The sequence below is a fragment of the Diceros bicornis genome, chromosome 8 (assembly GCF_020826845.1).
Source record: "Diceros bicornis minor isolate mBicDic1 chromosome 8, mDicBic1.mat.cur, whole genome shotgun sequence".
NCBI lineage: Eukaryota > Metazoa > Chordata > Mammalia > Perissodactyla > Rhinocerotidae > Diceros > Diceros bicornis.
The window spans coordinates 72947554-72972005 of NC_080747.1; the positions used below are offsets into that span (position 1 = coordinate 72947554).

The 24452-nt window shown below is 37.8% G+C and overlaps 1 protein-coding gene across 4 annotated transcripts in view; it reads right to left on the reverse strand.

The window, feature by feature from the left end:
- Positions 1-24452, reverse strand: part of FAM13A (family with sequence similarity 13 member A) — a 317773-nt gene that overhangs the window by 277193 nt on the left and 16128 nt on the right. For all 4 annotated transcript variants that reach the window (XM_058547500.1, XM_058547499.1, XM_058547501.1 and 1 more), the window contains exons 2-3: positions 12575-12764; positions 5776-5985 (exon numbers count right to left, since the gene is read on the reverse strand). In XM_058547500.1, coding sequence (XP_058403483.1) covers positions 5776-5985; positions 12575-12764 — 400 coding nt within the window. The remainder of the gene's footprint in view (positions 1-5775; positions 5986-12574; positions 12765-24452) is intronic.

Below are 24452 nucleotides of genomic sequence, written 5' to 3' on the forward strand. Positions count from 1 at the left end.
AAGGCGGGACGAGGGGCAACGGGAAGAAGTGTCAAAAGGTAGAAACTTCAGTTATGAGATAAATAAGTACTAGGGATGTAATGTACACCATGATGACTACAGCTAACACTGCTGTATGATAGATAACAAGTTAAGAGAGTAAATCCTATCAGTTCTTATCACACACACAATAAAAAAAAAGAAGGCGAGGAGGCACCAGGAGAGCACGCACAGAGAGGAAAGGCCTCATGAGGTCACAGTGAGAAGGCGTCATTTGCAAGCCAAGGAGAGAAGCCTCACCAGAAACCACCCCCGCCAGTACCTTGATCTTGGACTTTCAGCCTCCAAAACTGTGAGAAAATAAATTTCTGTTGTTAAGCCTCCCAGTCTGTGCTATTCTTTTATGGCAGTCCAAGGTGACTAATACACACAGTATGATGGAAAAAGCTTGGGCTTCAGAGGGAAGCAGATCCCAGCTCTGCACATTCTAGCTGCTTACTCTTTGGTAAGTAACTTAGCCTCACTGAGCTTCACTTTCCTTATTTATTTGAAATATTTGTAGGAGTAGCTATAATGGGGTTTAGAAGCCACACATATGTAAAGAATCTAGGCAAATCTCAGCATAGAATAGGCACTTAAATCATGATGCAAGGTATAAAAAATTAGCTTACTGCCATCTGTGTACAGCTATAATTGTCCAAACATAACTAATGCTCAGCATGCTAAGTGTGAACACTGATGAGTCTCCTAAGCACTGACATTCATTTTACTCATCTATTTAAAATGAACTCCTCATCAAGGTCCCACAATAATCTTCCCCTCTTGACTTCTACTATTTTTATGACTGGACCATTGTCAAGACACCACATCAGGATCTCTCTTTTTTCTTCAATAAAAACAGCTGGATTACTTCTGGGACAGACAACTAATAAAGCCCCCCCAAAGAGATCATTACATCCTACCAAGTTAATAGCTTCTGAGTCTTTGGGCTGAGTCCCAAATGCACCTGGAGGTAGGGAAAAAGAATTAGTCACAGCAAGTTCCGGGAAAGTTGAAGACTGTGCTTCTTCCTTTCAGGACAAAAGATCTCATCTGACAAGCTGAAGTATTCTAAAATGTAAAGGCCCCATCCTAGCTACAGATGGAAAAGATTCTGCATGACTGAAGACAGAAGAACAACAGGCCGTGTCAAAGCACAGTTTGCAGGGAGCTCTCCCTGGTGCTACTTCAACCTTGCCCTAAAACTGCCTTCCTAATTTCCGTCTTGGTTTCCACTTCCAACAGTCTGACAAGTGCCCTCAGCCCCTGTGGTCCCTTTGGTTCTGCGGGGTATGGGCATCTCACCAAAGGTATGGGCATCAGAGTCAGGCCACCACAGAACTCCTCCCTAACGCACTGTTTCTCAAGTCACCTAAACTCAAAACCTTAGGGTTATCCTTGACTCCTGTCTTACCCTCCTTATCTAATTACTGGCCATCATGTCCTGTTCATGTTTTCTTTCTAATGTCTGGTAACCTTCCTTTAAAATTTCATTGCCAGTTTCTGTTTAAGATGATAAGCAAGTTCTGGAAATGGATAGTGGTGATGGTTGTACAACACAATGAATGTACTTAATGTCACTGAATTGTACATTTAAACATGGTTAAAATGGTAAATTTTACGTTGTATATACTTTACCACAATTAAAAAATTCCACTGCCAACTATTTACCAGATACAGGTCCTCAGGACCAAGACCTAGATTTCTGCTAGTCTTCTAGCGTTCTCCCCGCACCCAGCATCTTCCTATCCAACCATCTTACACAGCACTGCCTAACATATTGCTTCCATCATACGACTTTTTTCTTCAAAAATTTGCTGCTTACAGATAAATATTAATTCCTTAGCCTAACATTCCAGACCCTCTACCATCTAGTCTCAGCCTACTATTTAAAATATATCTTTTACTAATCTCCTACAGCTACGGACAGCTCTGTCAGACATCTCTGTCTAACTGACAGTGTTTTTGCTCATGCTCTTTCCTTGCCTAGAAGATTTTTCTCTCCATCCAAATTAATCTTATGTACCCCAATGTTACTTTTTCCACAGAGTGTTCTCTGACTACCATAATCCAGACTGACCTCTCTCTCTCCTTGTTACCACTGACTGGATGTTCTTATCACTCATTTGAAGTACCGTAGAATGTACACCACACACATTCTGCCTCCTCAGTTAGATCACACACTCCTTGAAATCAGAACATTGAATCTTTTATTTCTTGGTATCATCCAGTGTCTAAGTAGAAGGTACTAAAAAACGATTGATGGATTGATCTAATATAACTCATCAAATAACAAAATATTCAATTATGAACTAGAAATATATGCATTTATATTATAGAAGATTTTTCAATAGGGAGCATTCGAGTAAAGGGATTTCTAGTTAATGCTAAATAAAACGAATCCTTTCCTAAAATTTTTGCTTGCAATTCACATCTATTCCCAAAACACACCTAAGATAATTAAAATAAAAAATACATATATTACTGGCCCACTGAGATAAGAATAAAAGATCAAAAGTCAAGGAATATAGCCAAGTGGAGATAATTATACTGGAAATCTCAGTTAAGGCAAGATGAGTTGTTGCAATCAGAGATAAGTTTAACATGACAACAAGAAAGAGTGATCGCTGAAGGTCCTTTGGAGTCTCTCTCAAATATGAATTGTCTACACTGGGCTTTTGACACAAGCAAAAGGTTCTGGCAGTCATCAACTTTAGATAGAAGTTTTTCATAAATATTTGGTATGCAGATATACTGGTTTGCTAACTGAAAAAATAAGTAATCTCAGAGCTTTAGACACCAGATAAGTCTACAAGTTGATAATTTGTTATAAAAATGAAAGAGCTTAAGTGGTGTTCTTCCACCCGAGGGCCACTGTTGATCCACATGATTGAGGATGACCTAGAGCAGCAGCCAGACTGTCCTCAGTGGCAGTTTTGGTTTAGCTTAAACGTCTGAAAAAATACTTAGTTGGGGCTCCAGAATTCCATCCTATAAAGCATGGAAGAGAGGATCTTGAGCTAAAAAATTTTAAGTATATTCAGTCATGAAATAGCTTGCTCTTTACACAGAATATAATTCGAAGGCCCATAACATTTTTTTAAAAAGAAATCTGGCATTGAGTTGTGAGAGAATATCAAGAAAACTATTTAATTTATCATTATAAGGACCGAAATATGAAAACAGGGTAGTCTTTCTAAGGAGATTATATCCAAACAATTTTATTAGTAGAAAAGGAGACATGCAAATACTATATAACTGGCTGAGCATAACATCTGCTTTTAGTGAGTCTGTAAAGAGTCACCCTCCGGCTTTAGAGGGACCAGCTGCAATGCGTACCCTCCACGGTAGGAGAACCGCACACAGGATAAACCAGCAGAGGCACAGGGGCTCTTTTTATTTATTTTCTACCTGAATTACTAGAGAGCAAAGTTTATTTCATAGAGGCTATGCTGTCTGACACCTAACGCATTACTTAGCAGCTTACATAACTAGTAGGTACTCCATTAATACTTTTTTTTATTGAATATCTCAAATCTAGCCCCTGGGGTTTCCAGGGAATGAGAGAATAATACCGATAAAGCAAAAAGTTCGTTTCTCTGCCCCATTCAGAATTTGTTATTTGTGCATAATCACACAACCCCTAAGGCTGACTATATAAACCAGTCTTCCTTTTAGAATGATACTGCTTGCTTTTTATGATGTATATCAACTTTTTTAGCCACCAAGAAAACATGTCATGAACAAGGAGATAATTTATAAAGAAGACTTAAATTATAACAAAACATTACTATAATGTAAATATTAACAAAAATAAAGAGTGCATTCTCATTATCAAATGAAAGTTATTCTAGGAAGTGTAATAAAAGCCTTTAAAATTCACAAGTATTCACAAGTTTAATATTGTATTACTATTATTAATATTATACCTTAATATTAAAATATTAAGAATAAGATTCTTAGTAATACTAAATACGATTACAAAATATTTTGTATTAAGCACACAATATTTAAATCTTCAACTGGCTTTTGTAGCAATTATTTAAAAATGATTTTCAGAAATTTATCTTAACATTTCACATCCCCATGATATGAATAAAATATTACTTGTAAGCAGTTGGTGGGAATGCAAACTGGTGCAGCCTCTATGGAAAACGGTATGGAGATTCCTCAAAGAATTAAAAATAGAGATGCCCTATGATCCAGCCATCCCACTACTGGGAATCTATCCAACGAACCTGAAATCGACAGTCCAAAGAGGCTTATGCACCCCTATGTTCATTGCAGCATTATTCACTATAGCCAAAAAGTGGAAGCAACCTAAGTGTCCCTCGACTGACGATTGCATCAAGAAGATGTGGTATATATATACAATGGCAGACTACTCATCCATAAAAAAAGACAAAATCGTCCCATTTGCAACAACATGGATGGGCCTAGAGGGTATTATGTTAAGTGAAGTAAGCCAGAAAGAGAAAGACAAACTGTATGATCTCACTCATATGTGGAATATAAACCAACACGTGGTCAGAGAAAACTGTATTGTGGTTACCAGGGGCAATGGTCGTGGGAGGTGGGCACAAGGGGTGAAGGGAGACATATATATGGTGATGGACAAACAAAAATGTACAATCCAAAATTTCACAATGTTATAAACTATTAAAACATCAATTTAAAAAAAAGAAAAAGAAAAATTATTTGTAAGTATCATCTAAACAGAAGCAATGGTTACCTCCTTGAACTGCTCATATACTTCAAGTAAAAATAACAAAAGTTTAGTTTCTAACAAATAAGCCTCAAACGTGTCACTTACCAATTGTCACTTACTGATATAGAAAGCTTAAAAGCACTGTAGGTAACCAGAACAAATGGTTCTGCAACTTCTGCTTTCATATTTTGTCACTATTTTTCAATAGAACACAACATGGCCTTTCTTGATTGTACTACATGTGAACGGTTACACCACCGCTTTAAAAGAATGTAGCTTTTTAGTAATATTTCTTAATCTGGCAACTAACATTCTGAAAAATACATTTTTCCCTTTTCACTGTAACTTGGCAAAAATAAGGAAAGAAATAGCTTTTCAAGGCTGAATTATTTTTTTCTTTTTTAAAGATTTTATTTATTTATTTATTTTCCCCCCAAAGCCCCAGTAGATAGTTGCATGTCATAGCTGCACATCCTTCTAGTTGCTGTATGTGGGACACGGCCTCAGCATGGCCGGAGAAGCAGTGTGTCGGTGCACGCCCGGGACCCGAACCCGGGCCGCCAGCAGCAGAGCACGCGCACCTAACCGCTAAGCCACGGGGCTGGCCCCTGAATTATTTTTGTTACTGTATTTAGGAGGGAGAACTCAATGATTATGCCTATAATTATTACTTTTAAAAATGAAATTTCTTCATTTAAAAATCATTTCATAATATAATCAAAAATCAATTTTTATTTTCCTACATAGAATTTAATGTCTTATTCTCACTCCTTCTATGGCAGTCACTAGTCAGAAAAGAATTTCTTTGGCCCAAAAGCATCAGGGCTTTTCAATATTATGTTATTTAAGTATTCATTTGCCAATTTTCTTAGAAAGTACATTTAATATTGGTATTTCGTAATCGGTTTAGTATTATTTTAGGGTAGAAGATGAGGGCCTAGAGTGAAATAGCAAGATGGCAGTTATGGAGAGACCACAAATATTTAAAAGCTTAGTTTTAACTGAAAACTAAAATTGCTTTAATTCCTAGACGGATTTACAGTACGAACCCTGAAAGAGCTGGATGAGTCGAGGACGCAGAGCTGAGGGGATCACGCTCTCCGGCAGCTCCCTCAGGAAGAGCTTTAGCAGGCTGGCTGCCGCACAGACATCGCCATCCCTCCCGAGCTCCACGGGCACTCCACTCTCGAACTTCAAGCGCAGTTGTTCCACCACCTTCACGTTGCCGTTCACCCTAAAAAGGCCTTCCTGGGTGAGTCCTGGAACAGTCAAGTAGACACACAGAAAGTAGAAGTCGCTCACAAACAGATACAAACCCTAAAAAACTAACAACCCAAATAAATAAGTCTCAGTTAAGGATTTTCTGAATGCAATAATTATCAAGCGTTGGAAGATTTTTACATTTTATAAAAGTGTGTTCTTAGAATAATAAATCTTTACAGTTACTACATATCAACTAAAAAGATCATATATGATTGTTATAAAAACTGACCTCTGAAAATAAGGTTAGGACATATATAAACATAGAATATATACTACTCTACAAAGAAATCTCATTCATATAATCTCCTACAGTACATCACAGAAACTTACCCTGGGCTCCAATAGCAGCTTAGCATTTTGAGAACAACTATTTTGAAAAAATAACATATGTAAGAAACTTCTAAACTACATGTGATTACCTTGGTAATAATTAAGTAATATTTCTTTAGTAATCACTAGATTCAAAGCATAAGACTCTATGAGACATAAAGTAGCATAAAACAAGAACCTTGCCTTCAGCCAATTGACGGGGGATATTAGTGTTGGCTGGGGCCAGCAGAGAAGACTCCACAGAGGAGCCTCGGGCTCCTTCGCATAATCTGTGGCTAAAGCCTAGGCAAGATAGGAGGGCTGGGGCTGATGTACTGTGAAGCCAATGCAGTTTCAGCTTCAGGGCCTCTCGTTTATTTGGGCCCTTTTCAATGCTCTGTCCCTAATTCTATATTCTTAATTTTGTATTCTTTTTCTTAAAGAGGGTCACAAAAGGATTAAGCATCAGGACCCCCAAAACCTTGATCTATCCCTGACAAAGAGGAACAAATACATTAATTGAGAAGCCAAGACAGGACAGCATAAAGAAAGGTTGACAGACGAAAATACAGAGTGTTTAGGTCAGAGAGCAATAGGGTAATAAAATGGAAGAAATGGCACAGCGAATGTCAGGTTAAAGAGTGAAGACTTTATCAGTGGAGTATTAAGCATGTATGTGGGGACAAGACACAATATAATCAAGGTTTAAGGAAGATCTACCTAGCTAAGAAGTTGAGAACGGAGAGGACAGAGAGCTTGCCCTAGGGAGACTACATTCTATTGTAAGGCAGTAAAACAGAGATTATGGTGGGAAGGAAAGAATAAAGATGATTTGGTAACTTAGTACAGAAGGGAAGTAAGGAAGAGGAAAGGTTGAAAGGTAACTCTAGGGTCTGAAATCTAGGACTCCAGGAAAAAGTGCCGTAAAGGATAAGGTGAAGTGGGGGTGAGGGGTGGCAGCTGGTTTAGGGTAGAAGGTAATGATTTCCAGCTTGGTTTGCTGAGTACGAGGAGACAGAACGCCATGTAAGCAAGTGAACCAGACTGTGGAGGAATGTCGAAGGTATAAGAAACAATCTTTCTAAGAAAGAGTAACCCAAGGACCCAACTTGCCACTCTGCTTTTGAGAGCCTAATGGTGAATTTTAGCAATGACATGAGCACTGATGCTTGTTAGAATCATTTAGACGGGAGGTGTTTGTTTTTAGCAGCCTTTGCTTTTTATCTTACCTGCTAATTGTATTGCTCTTTCTAAAGAAAAAGGAGAAAGCTAATTTCATCTTAATTTGTAATTTGATAAAACATTTTATGAACCCTTTAATTCAACAATTATTTAATGAGCAACTAGCACTAAGTTAGGTACTAAAAAAAAATCAACTGTGAGAAAAAATTTGAATACTACCATTATCCTCATTGAGTTTGTACTCTGGTAAGATATTTTATATATGTTCTTGAATATACACATATTATTTGGCCATGAAGATGATGAATATCAAAAGTTGACATTTTAGCTCCAATTTACTCTATTTTTGACAAAAATCTGTGAAATCAGGGATGATATTAAAAATATTTAACAGTCAGTATGGCCAGGGCACCACGTAATCAGAGGAGATACCACTCATTATGTGTGGTAGGCAGCTTCTCAAATGGCCCCAGTGATCCCTGGCTCTTGGTACCCACCACCATGTGTACTCCCCTCCCTCTGAGTGTGGGCTGGACCTAGCGCCCTGCTTCTAACCAACAGAATCTAGCAAAATGATGTGAGTAGGTTCTAATCTCACTCCTGAGATTAGGTTATAACAGACTGTGATACCCATCTTGCTTGCTCGTGTTCTCTCCCTCCTCTCTTCGGCTCTTCTTGCTTGCTCACTCTGATGAGTCAGCAGCTATTTATTTTGTTAGCTAACTTATGGAGAAGTCCACGTGGCAAGGAACTGAGGGCAGTTTCTGGACAACAGCCACTGAGTAACTGAGACCATCAGGTCAACAGCCCACAAGGAACTGAATCCTGCCAATAACCATGTGAAGGAGCTTAGAAGTGAACCTTTCCCCAGTTAAGTCCTGATATGACTGTGGCCTCAGCCAACACCATGACTGCAGCCTTAAAAGAGACCCAGAAACAGAAGACACAACTAAGCTGTGCCAGGATTCTTGACCCACAGGAACTGTGAGTTAATAAACCTTATTGTTTTAATCTACTATGTTTTGGGGTAATCTGTTACGCAGCAACAGATAACTAATGATATGCCATTCCCTTCAACACTGCAGAATATCAGTTACTGTTGGGAGACCTCAGCTTAGTCATTTTTAAAGCTTTCAAGGTCTGTTTCCTCTACTCTACAAAGCTTCATCTGTAACTTCAGAAATGTCTACTGGCGTCAAGCAGAGAATCCCATCCCTGGTCAAGGCCCAGATCCTGAAAATTTAGAATCTTGCATCTTAGTCCTGTATCTCTCCGGCTCCTGAGCCTGTTTTTGGCCCAGCAAATGTCCCTTGAGTCTGATTTCAGTGCTTTTCTAGCTTTGACCTTAGGTTTTCTCTTCCAACAAGGTTTTTTGACCCTTCCCTCAAATAAATATACTTTTAGTTATTCCAAAATAACTACCCAGCTCCAAGAACTGGCTTTTGTCTTCAAGGTTCCTAATCCCACTAGACCTCGCTAGTGGAGAGATAAGGTATAAATAGAAGTCAAAGTTAATGCTTCTCAATCATTTTTTTCTGTTTCCATTCCATTTATTTGCACAACTCTCTTCCCTCAGGAACATCTTTCACCCAAACAGCTCTTAGGATACCTAGTGATTTTCAAGCAGGGGAAGTTTACCCCAGGACATGGCTATATTACACTCTGGGGAAAAGAATCCATACAGTTTTTACGAGTCTTATGAACTTATAATATATCCAATACCCATATAAGGCTTACCAGACTATATAATCTCTAAATTTTCCTACTCTAAATTTTTAGGAAATTATGATTATAACATAAATGTTCAGAGGAAGGAGATATTCAGATGGCTTTGTGGAGTTAGTCTCATGCATTTCCGAGATTCTATTGTATTTGATTTCAGGAGATATGAGTTAATCATCCAGAAACAGCAACTTAATAATGGTTTAGAAATGAAAGAAGAATTATATACGCTAAATAACAACTCCTAGCATTAATAGCTAATTTTTTGTACAATTGAAATATTTATTTCAAAATAGTGTGAATACATCATTAGAAACAAAAGATATCTGAAGTCAGAATTTGCCTAAGGGGCACACTTTGGCCCAGAAAGTAGTATGACAATATGTAAGTGCACGCTGACACCTGGTGGTGAGTGGAGAATCCTACACTATTTAAACGGCATATTGCACAGTATCTTCCCGGAAAAGAGAAGGAATCCAGTAACTGTCAGCAAGATTCGTTATTTTAAAATAGTAAAAAGATGATATGCCCCATAACTCATAAAATTTTCCTTTGAATGGAAAAAAAATTTGTTTTTAAAGAAAAACAGTCCCAAGTCTGTTTAAAAGGCCTCAGTATAGGCCTTAATAAACCCTTTTGTCCTAAAATTTCTTAATAATGAGTTTTCCCTCATATCAAGTTGTTAAAAGTCTGCATTTACATTAAAAAACAAAGTATGACCAAAGTATCTACCTTTGATTAAATTATATGACCAATCATCCCTAAATCCCACACCTGACAGAGTGCCTACTATATTGGAAGTTTACTTAAAAACACTACCAAGTAATTAAATAAAACTAATCCAAGTATCTTGCCCTCCGATTTTATACCACTCTTCAAACTTATACACGCTCTTTGACTTATCAACGTGATAGCCTCAAATACAATGAGGGGCTTATGGTTGTCTACATAGTAATTAACTACACACCCTTACAAAACACAGGGGAGGTGCCCTGCCCTAGCTTGCCTAGTAGGATTCTGATTCAGTAGATCTGAGGTATCACCCACGCACAGGTATTCTGAAAAGATTCCACTAGTGATTCCATTTCACATCCCTAGTTAAGAATGGCTGATTTAGCCACTAAAACATGTAGTTTGCATTACCTGAATACACCCTGTCAAAGTATAACTAAGGTATGCTAAGGAGAGGCAGAAGAAATCCAATCCCTAATACAAATTTTGCCAAAATTTTCATACATTGATGGTGTGAATATAAACTGGTTAAACTCTTATAGAGTTTAAATATATAATGCACATATCCTTTGACCTGGCAGTCCACTTCTAGAAAGTTCATCAGAAACACAGTGCTTGAAATGACACATGTTAAAGCTTAGCCACTGAATCGTTGTTTGTAGACAGCAAAAACTGGAAACAATTCAATGCCCATCAGTATGTGACTGCTTAAAGAAACGATACATATAGTAAACAGTGTGCAGGGGTTAAAAAAAAGAATTAAATGAGTAAAGCTCTTTATGCAATATGGAACCATCTCTAAAATATACTGTTAAGTGATTTTTTATAAAAAAGATTCATATAGTGTGCATGGAATGCTCCGTTTATGTTAAAAGGGAAAGAAAGAACATATACACATATGCTTATATATTCAAATATCTTTGTAAGACTATATCAGAAACTAATGTAGTAATATTGTTTCTGGGAAGGGAAATGAATGGTCAGGGGACAAGGTTTGGAGGAAGGGACTTTTTCTGTATACACTTCTGTACTGTGAACCACATAAGTACATTAACCATTCAATAATTTTAAAAAAATTAAAAGAGGCTATTATTCAATCATTGTTGGGTAAAAGATCAGAACTCTGATTACACCAAAACCAAAATATTATTTTAGGTGGTCACACTTGGCATCCAAATGAGTACTGAACAATCCTATTTAAGAGACTAAATGAACTACCTGGAGATCCATTTGTATCTAAGTCAGTAGGATACAGCTTCACTCAACACTGACTGGGTAAATGAGTCCCGTCAAAGCTCTAACTTAATAACTTCTGGCTTCACGATCTTGTAGGCCAAGGTCCCATCTTCCTGCCATGTACATAACACCTTGTGTTTAACCTGTTTAAAGTATGTGAACAAATTCAAAGCTGTTCTCTAAGAATCTCGCCCTTCTGCAGCTTTCCTTCCTTCAAAAACAAGGAGATAACTACCACAAGGTAAGGACGCAAGCCTGGCTCCTGAGTTCTCAGAGCAAAACATCCTTTTGTCGTCTACATACCTAGTAACCTGAGCAAAAGGCTGTTCTGTCAATGAGCACAAAGCACCTGACCTCCTGAGGTCTGAACTGTCTGCCGTACAGTCCCTGTCACAAGCTGACCCACGTTCCTGCAGAGGAACAGACGCACTGCGCTCCTCACGCATCTCCAATGAAGGACTCTTCTTAGCAGGGGGAATGGACTCGTAATCACGCGAAGACATGGGGCCTGGAGCGAACTGCACCAAGGACAGACTTTCTTTAAAGTTAAGTTTTACCTCTAAAAATTCCCACAAATTTCATATTCTACTCTGCAGGGTCTTGTTTTAGTTTAAAAATGTTGTTTCAGTATAGAAAATAATGAAAATTCCAAGCTTTTCCCTCAAAATATTTCCTTTCCAAATCTTTTAAAGTTTATTGATATAGTTTGGAGTTCTTCCATCATACTGTTTAAAAGGCATGAATGTAGGGGATATTTTCTCAAATTATCCAGGTTTTTAAATCCTATTTTAAATAAAATCATAAAAAAGCTATACGACAACATAGTTCTCAATAACTACGAGATATAATTTATCTTTTTATCATGCAATGTACTATGTTACTCTTCAATGTTTTCATATGCTTAATTTTATCACTCCAAAAGTAAATGACTCCCCCAAAATAGGCTATATACTTTTTTTGGTATCCCCATTGAGCTTATGAAGGCAATCAAGGCATCCAATAAGTTCATGAATGACCTCAGCTGAAAAAGACACCCTAAAAGTCTTCTATTACGTTAAAAATTGACTACCAGTTGGAATTTGAAGAATCGAGAGAACTCACTATTAATATTAGAACAGTGTATTTTAGCATGTAAAACTAGGAATCATTCCAAACTAGAAACCTCTATAGTTAACGCGATTGCTCCACGGTAAACTGAAATCTTGTCAAAATAATGTCAAGCAGTAATAATGCTCTTAATGTCTTTCTATAAGGGAAAAGTATATTACACAATAATTTGATATTCTGATTAAAGTGTTTGAGGGAATAATCGAATCATACACTATAAACTAATTCACACAAAAACATTTTTCTCCTCGTACCTGAGAACAGTAAAAATGACAATTAAAACACGACTTGACTTACCATGCTTCGTCAAGTATTCCACTATCGTCCCCACTATGGCTGGAATGCCGTTCTCAGTCAGCCCCTGCTGCTGAAGGTCTTGGAGACTCACGCCAAACAGCTTCTTATAGGTCGAATTCCTCTGCTCACTGAGTGGCACTGCCACTATCTTTTTCATGTCTTCTTTCAGCCGCATCGCCGCTTTACTTTGCTTAAAAGAGCGTAAGAAAAAAGAGCAGTCAGTCATAGTCACCACAGGAGGTTGCATGGTTACAATAGAAACACCTCAATTAAAACGTAAGCGTTTAGAGATGTACAGTAGAGGTCGTCACTTATTTTCACTTCCACTCAAATCCAAATCTCTAACATCTCTCACATGTTGCTCAGTGTTATGAATGACGCATGCTGATATAATGGTTAAAAGGAGTGAAAAATAACGAGAAACCTAAAGCCACAACTGAAGTGTAGCTGAGAGAGAGAGCAATACACTGCAGTATCTAAGATATATTACTACAGCAACCAAGGGGTGTGACTCAGAAGTACCTGGTTAACAGGAAAATAAAACATTTACAAGAACATTGAAACCTCATGCAGATTCTGAAACGGTAAGATGTTTCCCAAGATGAAAATTTATCTAGATGTCATTTTAAGGTAGCTTTAATTTGAAGTGTTTGAAATATATATGTGCAGAGTGAACATTTACTTCTCTGATTTGATCACATCTGTGAATATCTCAGCAATATTTTGGCACATGAAATCAACTCGATTCTCACTGAGGTTCAAAATGCTGTATCTATGAAACAGCAACATTTCAGGGAGTCACAATTTTAAAAATTAACAAGAGTGTACATATTATAAATAAAAAATACAACTTACATTCAGTTAATTCAAGTTATCATCATGGTGAAAAATCCATACAAATTTGTTTCCTCCTTTTACCAGTAATTTGTTCCCCAAGGAAGTGTTACAAACAATAAATTTTAATATGGTTTAACATAACTGAGGGATTTTTTTTTTTTTAAAGCATGTGTCCTATATAAATGTATCTGTAAGTCTAAATGCTGAAAAGATGGCAAAATGCAAACAATTTCATTTGGGGACAGAGGTAGCAGATGGGGGAAACGTTCACTTTTTGAGAATGAAGGTAGTAACTAACCAAAGTGTCAATATTATAAGTGCAAGCTAACGTAGCTGTTACTATCTACAAGTAGAAACATTACCTTCATTTTAGAGCTGAGAAAACAAAGATCAGACAGTTTAGTAATTTAGCAAAAGTCACAGAACTGGTAAGAGACAGCTTCATCCTACTCAAGTCCATGTTCCGCTTCTTAGATTTATATTAATGTCACAGTGCCGTTTGTGTATAGTTACAGTAATGAACTATGATAAATGCTATGTGTGACACAAGACAATTACACCAAGTTAATTCCACAGCCTTGATTTTGAATCGAGTTCCTATAATTTCGATTCTGAATCTTACAATCTACAGAATCAGACCAACCGTCATGGACATATTTGCATCTTTTAATATGTCACCCTTGAAAGTCAGATTTCTCTAGTGAAAATTCAACAGAAGTTACAATATAGATTTAGTATCTATCCATATTATAGATAAGGCGCAGTGTTAGCTATTATGGAGTAGGAGTTCGGGCCAGAACTATGAGCTCTGTTACCAAGGAAATGATGAATTTGTTACTTAAGCCAAATTTGCAAGAGCTAATAATTTTTCTTGCAGGTTTAAAAATATATCAATCTTCTTCAACTAAACACATGGGGAATTTCAACCAACCAAGTATTATCTGGTGAGTAAGCAGCCAAAAAGTACCAGTAATAATGAAATTTGAAAATAGTCTCAAACATAGCATTAGAAACAGCTGACAATATGTGGTTACATTACACAAATTTTATCTTACTTTTATTTTCATCTTCTCACAGAGACAATATAGCATAGTGGTTTAGAGCACAGACTGTGGAACAAGACTCCCTGTTTCAAATCCCATGCTGATCTAATTAGCTGTCAACCTTGGACAAGTCAGTTAACCTGTGTGCCTCAAGTTTCCCCATCTATGATATGGGGATACCAGCAGTTCTTATCTCACAGGAACATAGGAGGCTGAAATGAGTTCACATTCATCAAGAACTGATAACAGTGCCTGGCACCTAAGTACTGATTGTTATAATCATCATCATCATCCTTCTTCCAGAAAATTATTCTCATTTCTTCTCAAAAAAATGGAGAGACGCTTAACCACTCCTGTACTCAACATTTGTGTAGACTCAAGATTGCTGTTTAAGAAGGCATCGTGGTCAAAATGTGTTTGGTTGGTAGATAGATTGATGATTTATTACTATTCTCCATATATCTGTAATCTCCTAAAATAGGACTGTTGAATGATAACGACAAAATAATTTTGTATATAAGTATCAGAATTCCTCAAGTTTTTATTAGAAATTCTCAAGGTTTTCTGTCTATATTTGAGTTTAAAACCTTGACTTAATGCTTTTTCTGCTCCTCATTCCGTCCCTTAGTCAGAATGTTGTGTCTCCTGTTAATCGACAGTGTAAATAAGCCATCTTGGCATTATGGCTCGGAAAGTTTGAGTTAGAGACATGCAATTAACCTCACACATTCTGAAGTAATTGCAAATTACACTACCTGTTTAATTTATAATACCTTATACTACATAGAGTCACACTACGTAGCAAATTTATATGTAATCACAGTAATAAAGGAATATCTGATTGTTTTTAATTGGTAATCTAATTTAGGTTAACACTTTTTTAAAAAGTAAATATTGTTTAAAAACAACCACAATGAAACAAAACAGCTAATTTTCAGAGACATCTGAATCAATTCTTCAGTGACTAAAAATACATATATTATAAAGCTTTGCTCCTCTAGCCTAGTTGGGGAGGGAATCAGCTAACAGGAAGCAATAATAAGATGTTACTTGTAGTTTACACCTAAATCACTATACTACTTCAGTAGCTTAAAAAATATACAACAGCTTAGAACAAATAGAAAATATCCTTTCTGGTAAGGAAGAAATATTCAATAGTCCCTTAGTCATGGAAAAATAAAATAACTGTGGAAATGAAAAACCATGTGGAAATGTGCCTAAATTTACACGATTATCAACATTAAGAGCTAGAATGTAACCCCCGGTGCTCTGGCTTAGTGCTTCAGCTCTTAACCATGACACATTATCGCATTTCCAGAACCTTCAACACTGGGGATTCTATGAGGGCCCAAGGGGGATGACACCACATGCAGCTCTCTGCAGAGCTTAATACAAAATCGATTTTAAACTACTGAAATCAACACCTGTATTTCCTTAAGGCATTCCTCCAAGAATGTAAGGACCATGATTTTAAGGTACTTGGAAGGACAAGCAGATTACATTACTGGTTAAATTCAGAACTGCATGCCTTAAAACTGTGCAACTGGGGCTAGGACTAATAAATCTAAGCAGGAATGCAGAGACTAGAAAGCCACTCCACCACCAAATAAAAGGGGAAGAAGGAAAGCACAAGAGGAGCCTGAGACATCTTGTTCCAGAAAGCAAGGAACGGCTCAAGGACTAACGGGGCGTACCCAAAAGACCTGGGGCCACTTAGACTTCTGCTGGCCAGATTTGGGGCAGGGGGAGCACCAAGAGTAAGAACTGGAAATGATTATAACATCTCGTTTAAATAAAAATCCTTGAATCCAGTGATGCTAAGAAGAGTGAGAGAAAGAGGTTAAGAAGCGGAAGTCTTCTTTCCAGAAGAATGCTGCAGCTAAACAGAGAAGGAATGACAGAATTAGAAAGTCACCAATTTTCCACAAATCCTTTAACGAATGATTCCATCAAGGATTACCGATGGATGCTAAAACATCAGCTGAAAGGTTGCTAGAGAACAGGATTTTCACAGTGTCAAAGATCACACACTATTTGCAAAGGGAAAAAAAAAATTTATCTTACAATGGATATCCGGGTGTAATCACCTTAACTCAAAAGATCAAATTTATCATCACTAATCAGGAGAAGAGTTGACATTATGTGCTCCTGCTGTGATGCAATATGCAGAACACATCATTTATAAAGAATTCTTGCCAAAAATGTTCCAGTTGATGCTAATCTAGCCTCTAAATCTAACTTACAGTTTACAGGAAATACAGGAGGTTAAAGAACACCTTAGGGCCAGCCCGGTGGCATAGTGGTTAAGTTCACAGGCTCTCCCTCAGCAGCCTGAGATTCACGGGTTTGCATTCCAGATGCGGACCTATACACCGCTCATCAAGCCATGCTGTGGCAGTGTCCTACATACAAAATAGAGGACGACTGGCACAGATGTTAGCTCAGGGACAATCTTCCTCAAGCAAAAAGAGAGGAAGATTGGCAACAGTTGTTAGCTCAGGCCAATCTTCCTCACCAAAAAAAAAAAAAAAAAAGTTAAAGAGACCGTGAGGAAACAATCAGACAAATTCAGAATGCGAGACATTCTACCAGACAACCAGCGCGGACTCTTCAAAACATCAATGTCACAATGGAAAGACTGATTCTAGATTTAAATACACAACCTTCAAATGTTAAATATGAATCTCGACTGCTTCCCTGGTTGGAAAAAAAAAAAAAACCTAGCCAATTGTCTCTTTGGGACAAATGGAGAAATTTAAATACATGTTGAATATTAGATGGGATTATTGTAAATGTTATTCAGTATAACATTGTGTGAGAGCTAATGTATTACAGCTGTAGTGTGTTCCTTATTCTTATGAGGTGCACTCTGAAGTAGGGTAAAGTATCGCGATGTCTTCAAATACTTTAAAATATGTGTCTTTGCACATCTATATGTATGTATATACACAAACACAGAGTGAGCACAAACATAGTAGAATGATAATTTCTAAGTGGACAGTATATGGCATGTTCATTTTACTATCTTTTCAATTTTTATGAATGTTTGATATTTTTTCATTAATAGAAATTGGAAAAAAATAAGGCCCTCTCAAAGAGACTCCCTGCTAACAAAGAGTAACACCATTTTTTTGACAGCACAATTAAGACGGAAAGGAACATGTTCTCTTCAAATTGCAATTAAAAAGTTACTAACGGGCCAGCCCAATGGCATAGTGGTTAAGTTCTTGCACTCCACTTTGGCAGCCCTGGATTCATGGGTTTGGATCCCGGGCGTGGACCTGAACACCACTCATCAAGCCATGCTGTGGTGGCATCCCATATACAAAGTAGAGGAAGACTGGCACAGATGTTAGCTCTGGGCCAATCTTCCTCAGCAAAAAAAAAGAAAAAAAAAGAGGAAGATTGGCAACAGATGTTAGCTCAGGGCCAAGCTTCCTCACACACACAAAGTTAATAACAATTATGGGACTATTCTTACACAGAGACCTGGACAATCATATTAGCCTGGATGCGGTTGGATCATTGGGAAAGACTGCATCTGAAATTAGGGTACCTGGGTTTGAACCCAGGTTTTGCCACTGATTTGTGTCTTCTCACTGGGAACGTCAGCTTCTTTGGTCAAGTGTGCAGTTTTGGAGAGGGGCAGTTGTGATAATAAACAAGGACGGCCATGCTCTCTGTGTGCAGCCACGTCGGCTGAGTCAAGCTTAGGGATCTCTGGGAGGACAAGAGCTGTAGCCTGCTCACCCTCACACTCAGCCTATGGACCTTAAAAAAATTCTCATCTACACCAAGACAGGGTCCTCACCTGTTAAACTGCAATAACACCTACTTTAAAGTGTTGTGAGAGTTTGATAAGATAACGTATGCAAAGGTATATCACAGGAGAAGAGAGTTAATGCTGAAAAATGTTGATTAAGAATTTCTTTGTGGTGGGGCCGGCCCGTGGCGTAGCAGTTAAGTGCACGAGCTCAGCTGCTGGCGGCCCTGGTTCAGATCCCAGGCGGGCACCGACGCCCCACTTGTCAGGCCATGCTGCGGCAGCGTCCCATATAAAGCGGAGAATGATCGGCACAGATGTTAGCTCAGGGCCAGTCTTCCTCAGCAAAAAGAAGAGGATTGGCATGGATGTTAGCTCAGGGCTGATCTTCCTCACAAAAAACAAAACAAAACAAAACAAAACAAAAGCAAAAAAAAAGAATTTCTTGGGCTGGCCTGGTGGCGCAAGCAGTTAAGTGCACGCTCTCCGCTGCGGTGGCCAGGGTTCGCCGGCTCGGATCCTGGGCGCGCACCGACGCACCGCTTGGCAAGCCCTGCTGTGGCGGCGTCCCATGTAAAGTGGAGGAAGATGGGCATGGATGTTAGCCCAGAGCCAGTCTTCCTCAGCAAAAAGAGGAGGATTGGCAGATGTTAGCACAGGGCTGATTGCCTCACCAGAAAAAAAAAAAAAAAAAATTTCTTTCTGGTAACCAATTCTTTAAACGACACTGGTCGAGTCTGAGTTAAGGAATTCTCCTCTTCCTTCATAACAGAACTCTAATTTTGTTCCCGAGGGTGGGGAGCAGTTAAAATAGACCCACCTTCCTAGCAGCATATCCTTGTAGATACAGTCGGCCATAGATCTATGTTTGGCCGATGAGAGGTAAGCGGAAGTTGTTAGGACTACCAGCAAAACTCCTTAAAAGGGAGGCCAACTCAGTCTTTTTTTCCCGTACCCACTTTCTGCTTAGATCACAGATGTAATGCTTGATAGCCACCTTGTGACTACGTAGCAACCCAGAAGCTAGAAGCTAATCTCTAAGGGACAGAATAGAAAAAAAGGGACTTATATCCTGATGACATCCTAGAGTCCGCCCAGAATACCTATCTATGGACTTTTACATGAGGGGGGGGGAAAAATCAGTTTCAAATAATGCTCTGTCAGAATGTCAAAAATTACTTACTGAACGTATTGTCAAGGAAATCAGCATCCTTTAAATCAATTTATCCAAATCTCAGCTCACTAATTTTAAAAACCAAAGCACTTTTTGGATATCTTATTACTTATCCTTACATAAACATTTTGTAGCATCTATTATCTACGGGCATTGCAAATCTAAACAACGGTTCTTAACCTGGAATCCATAAAAGTACATGAAACATTTTTAGAAATCATCTCAAAGAGATCTATGATCTGAAAAGTTAAGATCCGAGAATCTTTAAGCATTTAAAGAAAAGTTAGGTTTAATTAAAAGATTTTTTAAAATAATGATTTCTCTATCCAAATAAATACGTACTTAATCTTAGATCACCTTATACCTCACAAATAAGTTAAATTAATTTCCATAATTTAGACTAAAAAAGATTAAAAAGTAAAGTCTTTATCTACTATTATTGAAATATTCAAGAAACTATTAAAAACAAGTCCAATAAACATCTTGTGAATTTTATCACTTCTCCTGAAACCACACAGACTAAGAAGATGATGAAGAAAAGCAGCAGAAGACAGAAAAGCTGTAAACTCCAATTTGTGTGTTAGCGCTGTCAAAGGTGGTGACGACGGGCCAGGAAGCTTCAGGCAGACCTCACACCCGCACTGTGAGGAGTCTGGAGAGGACCAGCAGGAGCCCAGCGGTGCAAGGTTTTAAGAGCTCCTAAAAACATTTATTACCTTAAAGATAGAGCACACTTAGAGAGGGAGGTGAACAGGGCTCAACTGCTTAGAGGAAGAGGAGAACAAAGGTGCAGGAAGTACCTACGGGGACCCTAAGGGGGCAGATACCAGGAAGCACCAGAAAAATACACCACCTACTAGAGCGTGTGTTCCCTTCGAGGGCAAGTTTATGAAGAGAAGGCAGTAGAGCTCTCCTGCCCCAGGTTAGCTTCTGAGAGGCAAACGAAAAATGGGCAAACGGAGGGGCCGCATTTAAGAAAACAGTCCTTTTTGTAGCAATAAAGGAAGGAGTCCCAGGGATGTGAAACTTGAAAAGCTACCTTGGCCCCCAAACACTACACCCCACAGGAACCTCTTGCTACTGATACCACAAAAATCCATCACAGTGAAATATGAGTAAGAAAAAAGGAATATGGCCAGTTAACTATACAGAAACAGAACTTTAAGAAAATATTAGAAAGCACCATGACTTTCCTGAAATAACTCATCAGAAAAATGTTACCAAGAAGATGGAAACTGTAACCTAAGATAACAAAAAGAACTAACAAAAGTTAATAAGGAAATAATACCAAAAGCACAGGCAACAACAAAATTGGATTTTATCAAAATTAACTTTTGTGCATTAAAAGACACCATCAACAGAATGAAAAGACAACCACAGAATAGAAAATATTTGCAAGTCATATGTCTGATACAGGATTAATATCCAGAAAATGTAAAGAACTCCTACAACTCATGCAAATAAAACAAACAACCCAGTTCAAAAACAGGCAAAGGACTTGAATAGAGATTTCTCCAAAAACATACAAATGGCCAATAAGCACATGAAAAGATGCTCAATATCACTAGTCATTAGGTAAACGCAAATCAAAACCACGCGATACCACTTCAGGCCCATTAAGATGGCTATTATCCAAAAAAAAACCCTAGAAAATAACAAGTGTTGGCCAGAATTTGGAAAAATTGGAACTCTTGTGCATTGCTGGTGGGAATGTAAAATGGTACAGCACTGTGGAAAACCGATGGTTCCTCAAAAAGTTAAATATAGAATTACCATGATTCAGAAATTCCACTTCAGGGTATATACCCTAAAAGCAGGGACTCAAATAGATACTTGTACACCAATGTGCACAGCTGCAGTACTCACAATAACCAAAAAGTGGAAACAACCCAAATGTCCATCAATAGGTGACTGGATAAATAAAATGTGGTATATACACACAGTGGAATATTATTCAGCCTTATAAAGGAATGAAATTCTGATACACACTATAACAGATGAATCTTGAAAACATCATGCAAAGCAAAATAAACCAGGCAAAAAAAGGACTAAAATTGTATGATTCTACTTATGAGATATCCAGAATAGGCAAATTCATAGAAAGTAGAACAATGGTTACTAGGCCTGGGAGGAGCAGGAGGACAGGGAGTTATTCTTTAATGGGTACAGAGTTTATGTTGAGGATGATGAAAAAGTTCTGGAAATAGATAATGGTAATAGTTGCACAACACTGTGAACGTACTAATGCCACTGAACTGTACACCTAAAAATGGTTCATTTTATGTTATGTATATTTTACCACAATTTTTTAAAGTTAATCAATCGATCACAATGATGAAACAATACCACAAAGCAGAAATGCAAAAATTTAGGGAAGAGATAATTAGTCAGTAGGAGAATGTGAAATGAAGACGGGCAGAAATCAGGAAAGGAAGAAAAGGAAAAGACAAAAACATTTCAGAAGTGAAGACTTTATAAAGCGCACAAAAGAGAAAAGAAACCATTGACAGCCCAGCAAGGAATATAGAGGACACAAATGAGAAAAGACGACATAATGAAACAACAACAAAAAAAATCAGATCTGAGAGCTACAGAAAGCAGTTAAATGATTCAAATACATGTGTTATTGGAGTCCCAAAGTAAAAAAACCAAACAATAGAGTAGAATATTTAAAGATGTAATTCACAAAAACTTTGTTTAAATAGAGGCCTCGAATCCACAAACTTAAAAGGCACTCCACAGACCCAGAACAGTCCACACAAAGATATATTCTAGGGAAATTATTACACCAACAATCAAGAATCCTTTGGGCAGCCAGGCAAAAATCATGCCTTAATAAAGAAAGAAAATAAGAGTGGCCTCAGACTTATAGATTGCAGTATTAAACACTGGAAGACAATAGAATAAGACCTACTAGATGGTTAAGGAAAGACAGCATGAGTCAAATTTAATAACCAGTCAAGGTGTCCTTCAACTATAAAAGTTACAGTTTGAATATACAAAGGCTAAGAGAACATTGTACACTTGAACCCTCCTCGAGAAAACTACCAGAGAACCAACCAACCAATTAACAGAAGGCTGGAAAGAGACGTCAATGAAAGGACGAGCAACGAAATTTTTTTAAAAAGAAATTTAAAATTTAAAAAAGAAATTAAAAATAAAATGAAGTGTAACCATGTTATGTGAGGAAGGAATGAAGAATCTGGAACAAGTATACTTGGAAGACTTGGGGTTGAAATATTTCCAGATTTTAGAAGAGCTGCCATGTGGTTCAGAGGACAGAACTAGAAGTGAGTAGTAGTTATCTGGGGACAGATTTTAAGATATATAAAGACACAATAGTCACTTCTAAAGATGGAATAGATTTCCTCAGGAGGAGGTGAAGTTCCTAGTAATCAAAGACAGGCAAAAACAATAATGTGATACAATTTATCATCCATTCTACTTGTGGAATTTTTTTTTTTAAAGAAAAGAGAAAATAATGTCAGCCAGAAGAAAAGAAGTGGGATGTCAAGTGGTTCAAATTTCTGGAGGGCAATGTGGCAATGCCCAGCAAAAGCTGGGGCTCCTTTCCAGGGCAGGTCTCCAAACACAGAAAGGCAAGTGACAGTGAGCGAGACTCAGATCTTATACAAATGGGACCTCAAGATACCACAATATACTGTTATTTGGGGGGAAAAAAGGCCATAGAACTAATGTCAAGTATAATCTGTCTTTATAACTTTATGTACTACAGAAAAAACTACAAGACATAAGCAAATATATTACACTCATTTCTGGGTTATGGAGTCTTAGATGATTCTTATTTTCTCTTTTATTTTTTTGTATTTCCTAAATTTTATATACCAGACATATTACTATTACACCAAGAAAAATTAAATGTTATTATAAAAAGTTAAATTCTCTGTATAAAATAAAGTCAAGACCTACTGCTGACTTCCAGTGATGGCGGAATAAGAGTCTGCAAACCCTCTACTGAAAAAAACAATATAAACTGGACGAAATTGTCAAAACAACCATTTCAGGGCTCTGGAAATTGATCAAAAGCAACAAACAAATTGAGAAACACTTATTCATAAAAAACTGATGAAGTTAAGAATAGTGGGAATTTGTGGCACACTTGCCTGGGCCTGCTCCCAACCCCTTCCACTCCCCCAGGCGCTGTGCTGGCACAATAGTGCTAACACGGGGGAACCAGCAGCTTTGGTTCTGGCTGAATTAAGTTGGAAGACAGGACAAAAACCCCACACCCAGTGGGTCATGTATGTGGATAATGGACTTGTATCCAGAATATATAAAAAGAACTCTTAGGGGCCGGCCCCGTGGCTTAGCGGTTAAGTGCGCGTGCTCCGCTAAGTGGTGGCCCGGGTTTGGATCCTGGGCACGCACTGACGCACTGCTTCTCCGGCCACGCTGAGGCGGCGTCCCACATACAGCAACTAAAAGGATGTGCAACTATGACATACAACTATCTACGGGGGCTTTGGGGAGAAAAAGGGAAAAAAAGGAGGAGGATTGGCAATAGATGTTAGCTCAGGGCCAGTCTTCCTCAGCAAAAAGAGGAGGATTGGCATGGATGTTAGCTCAGGGCTGATCTTCCTCACAAAAAGAAAAAAAGAACTCTTACAACTCAATAAGAACAAACAGCTCAATAAGGAAATGGGCAAAAGATATGAAAAGACATTTAACCAAAGAAGATATACAAGTGAATATGCATATGAAAAAATGTCTAACATCATTTGTCATTAAGAAACTGAGACGGCACTACAAATTCACTAGAATGACTATAATAGAAGAAGATTAACAATACCATATGTTGGCAAGGACATGGAGAAACTGGAATTCTCATACACTGACAGTGGGAATGTAAAATGATGAAAACATTTTGGAAAACAGTTGGTAGTTTCTTAAAACATTGAACATAAACTTACCATATGATCTATTAATTCCACTCCTAGGCACTGACCCGAGAGAAACAAAAATACATCCACACAAAGACCTGTATACGAATCTTCACATTAGCATTATTTATAATAATCAAAATTGGAAATGACCCAAATG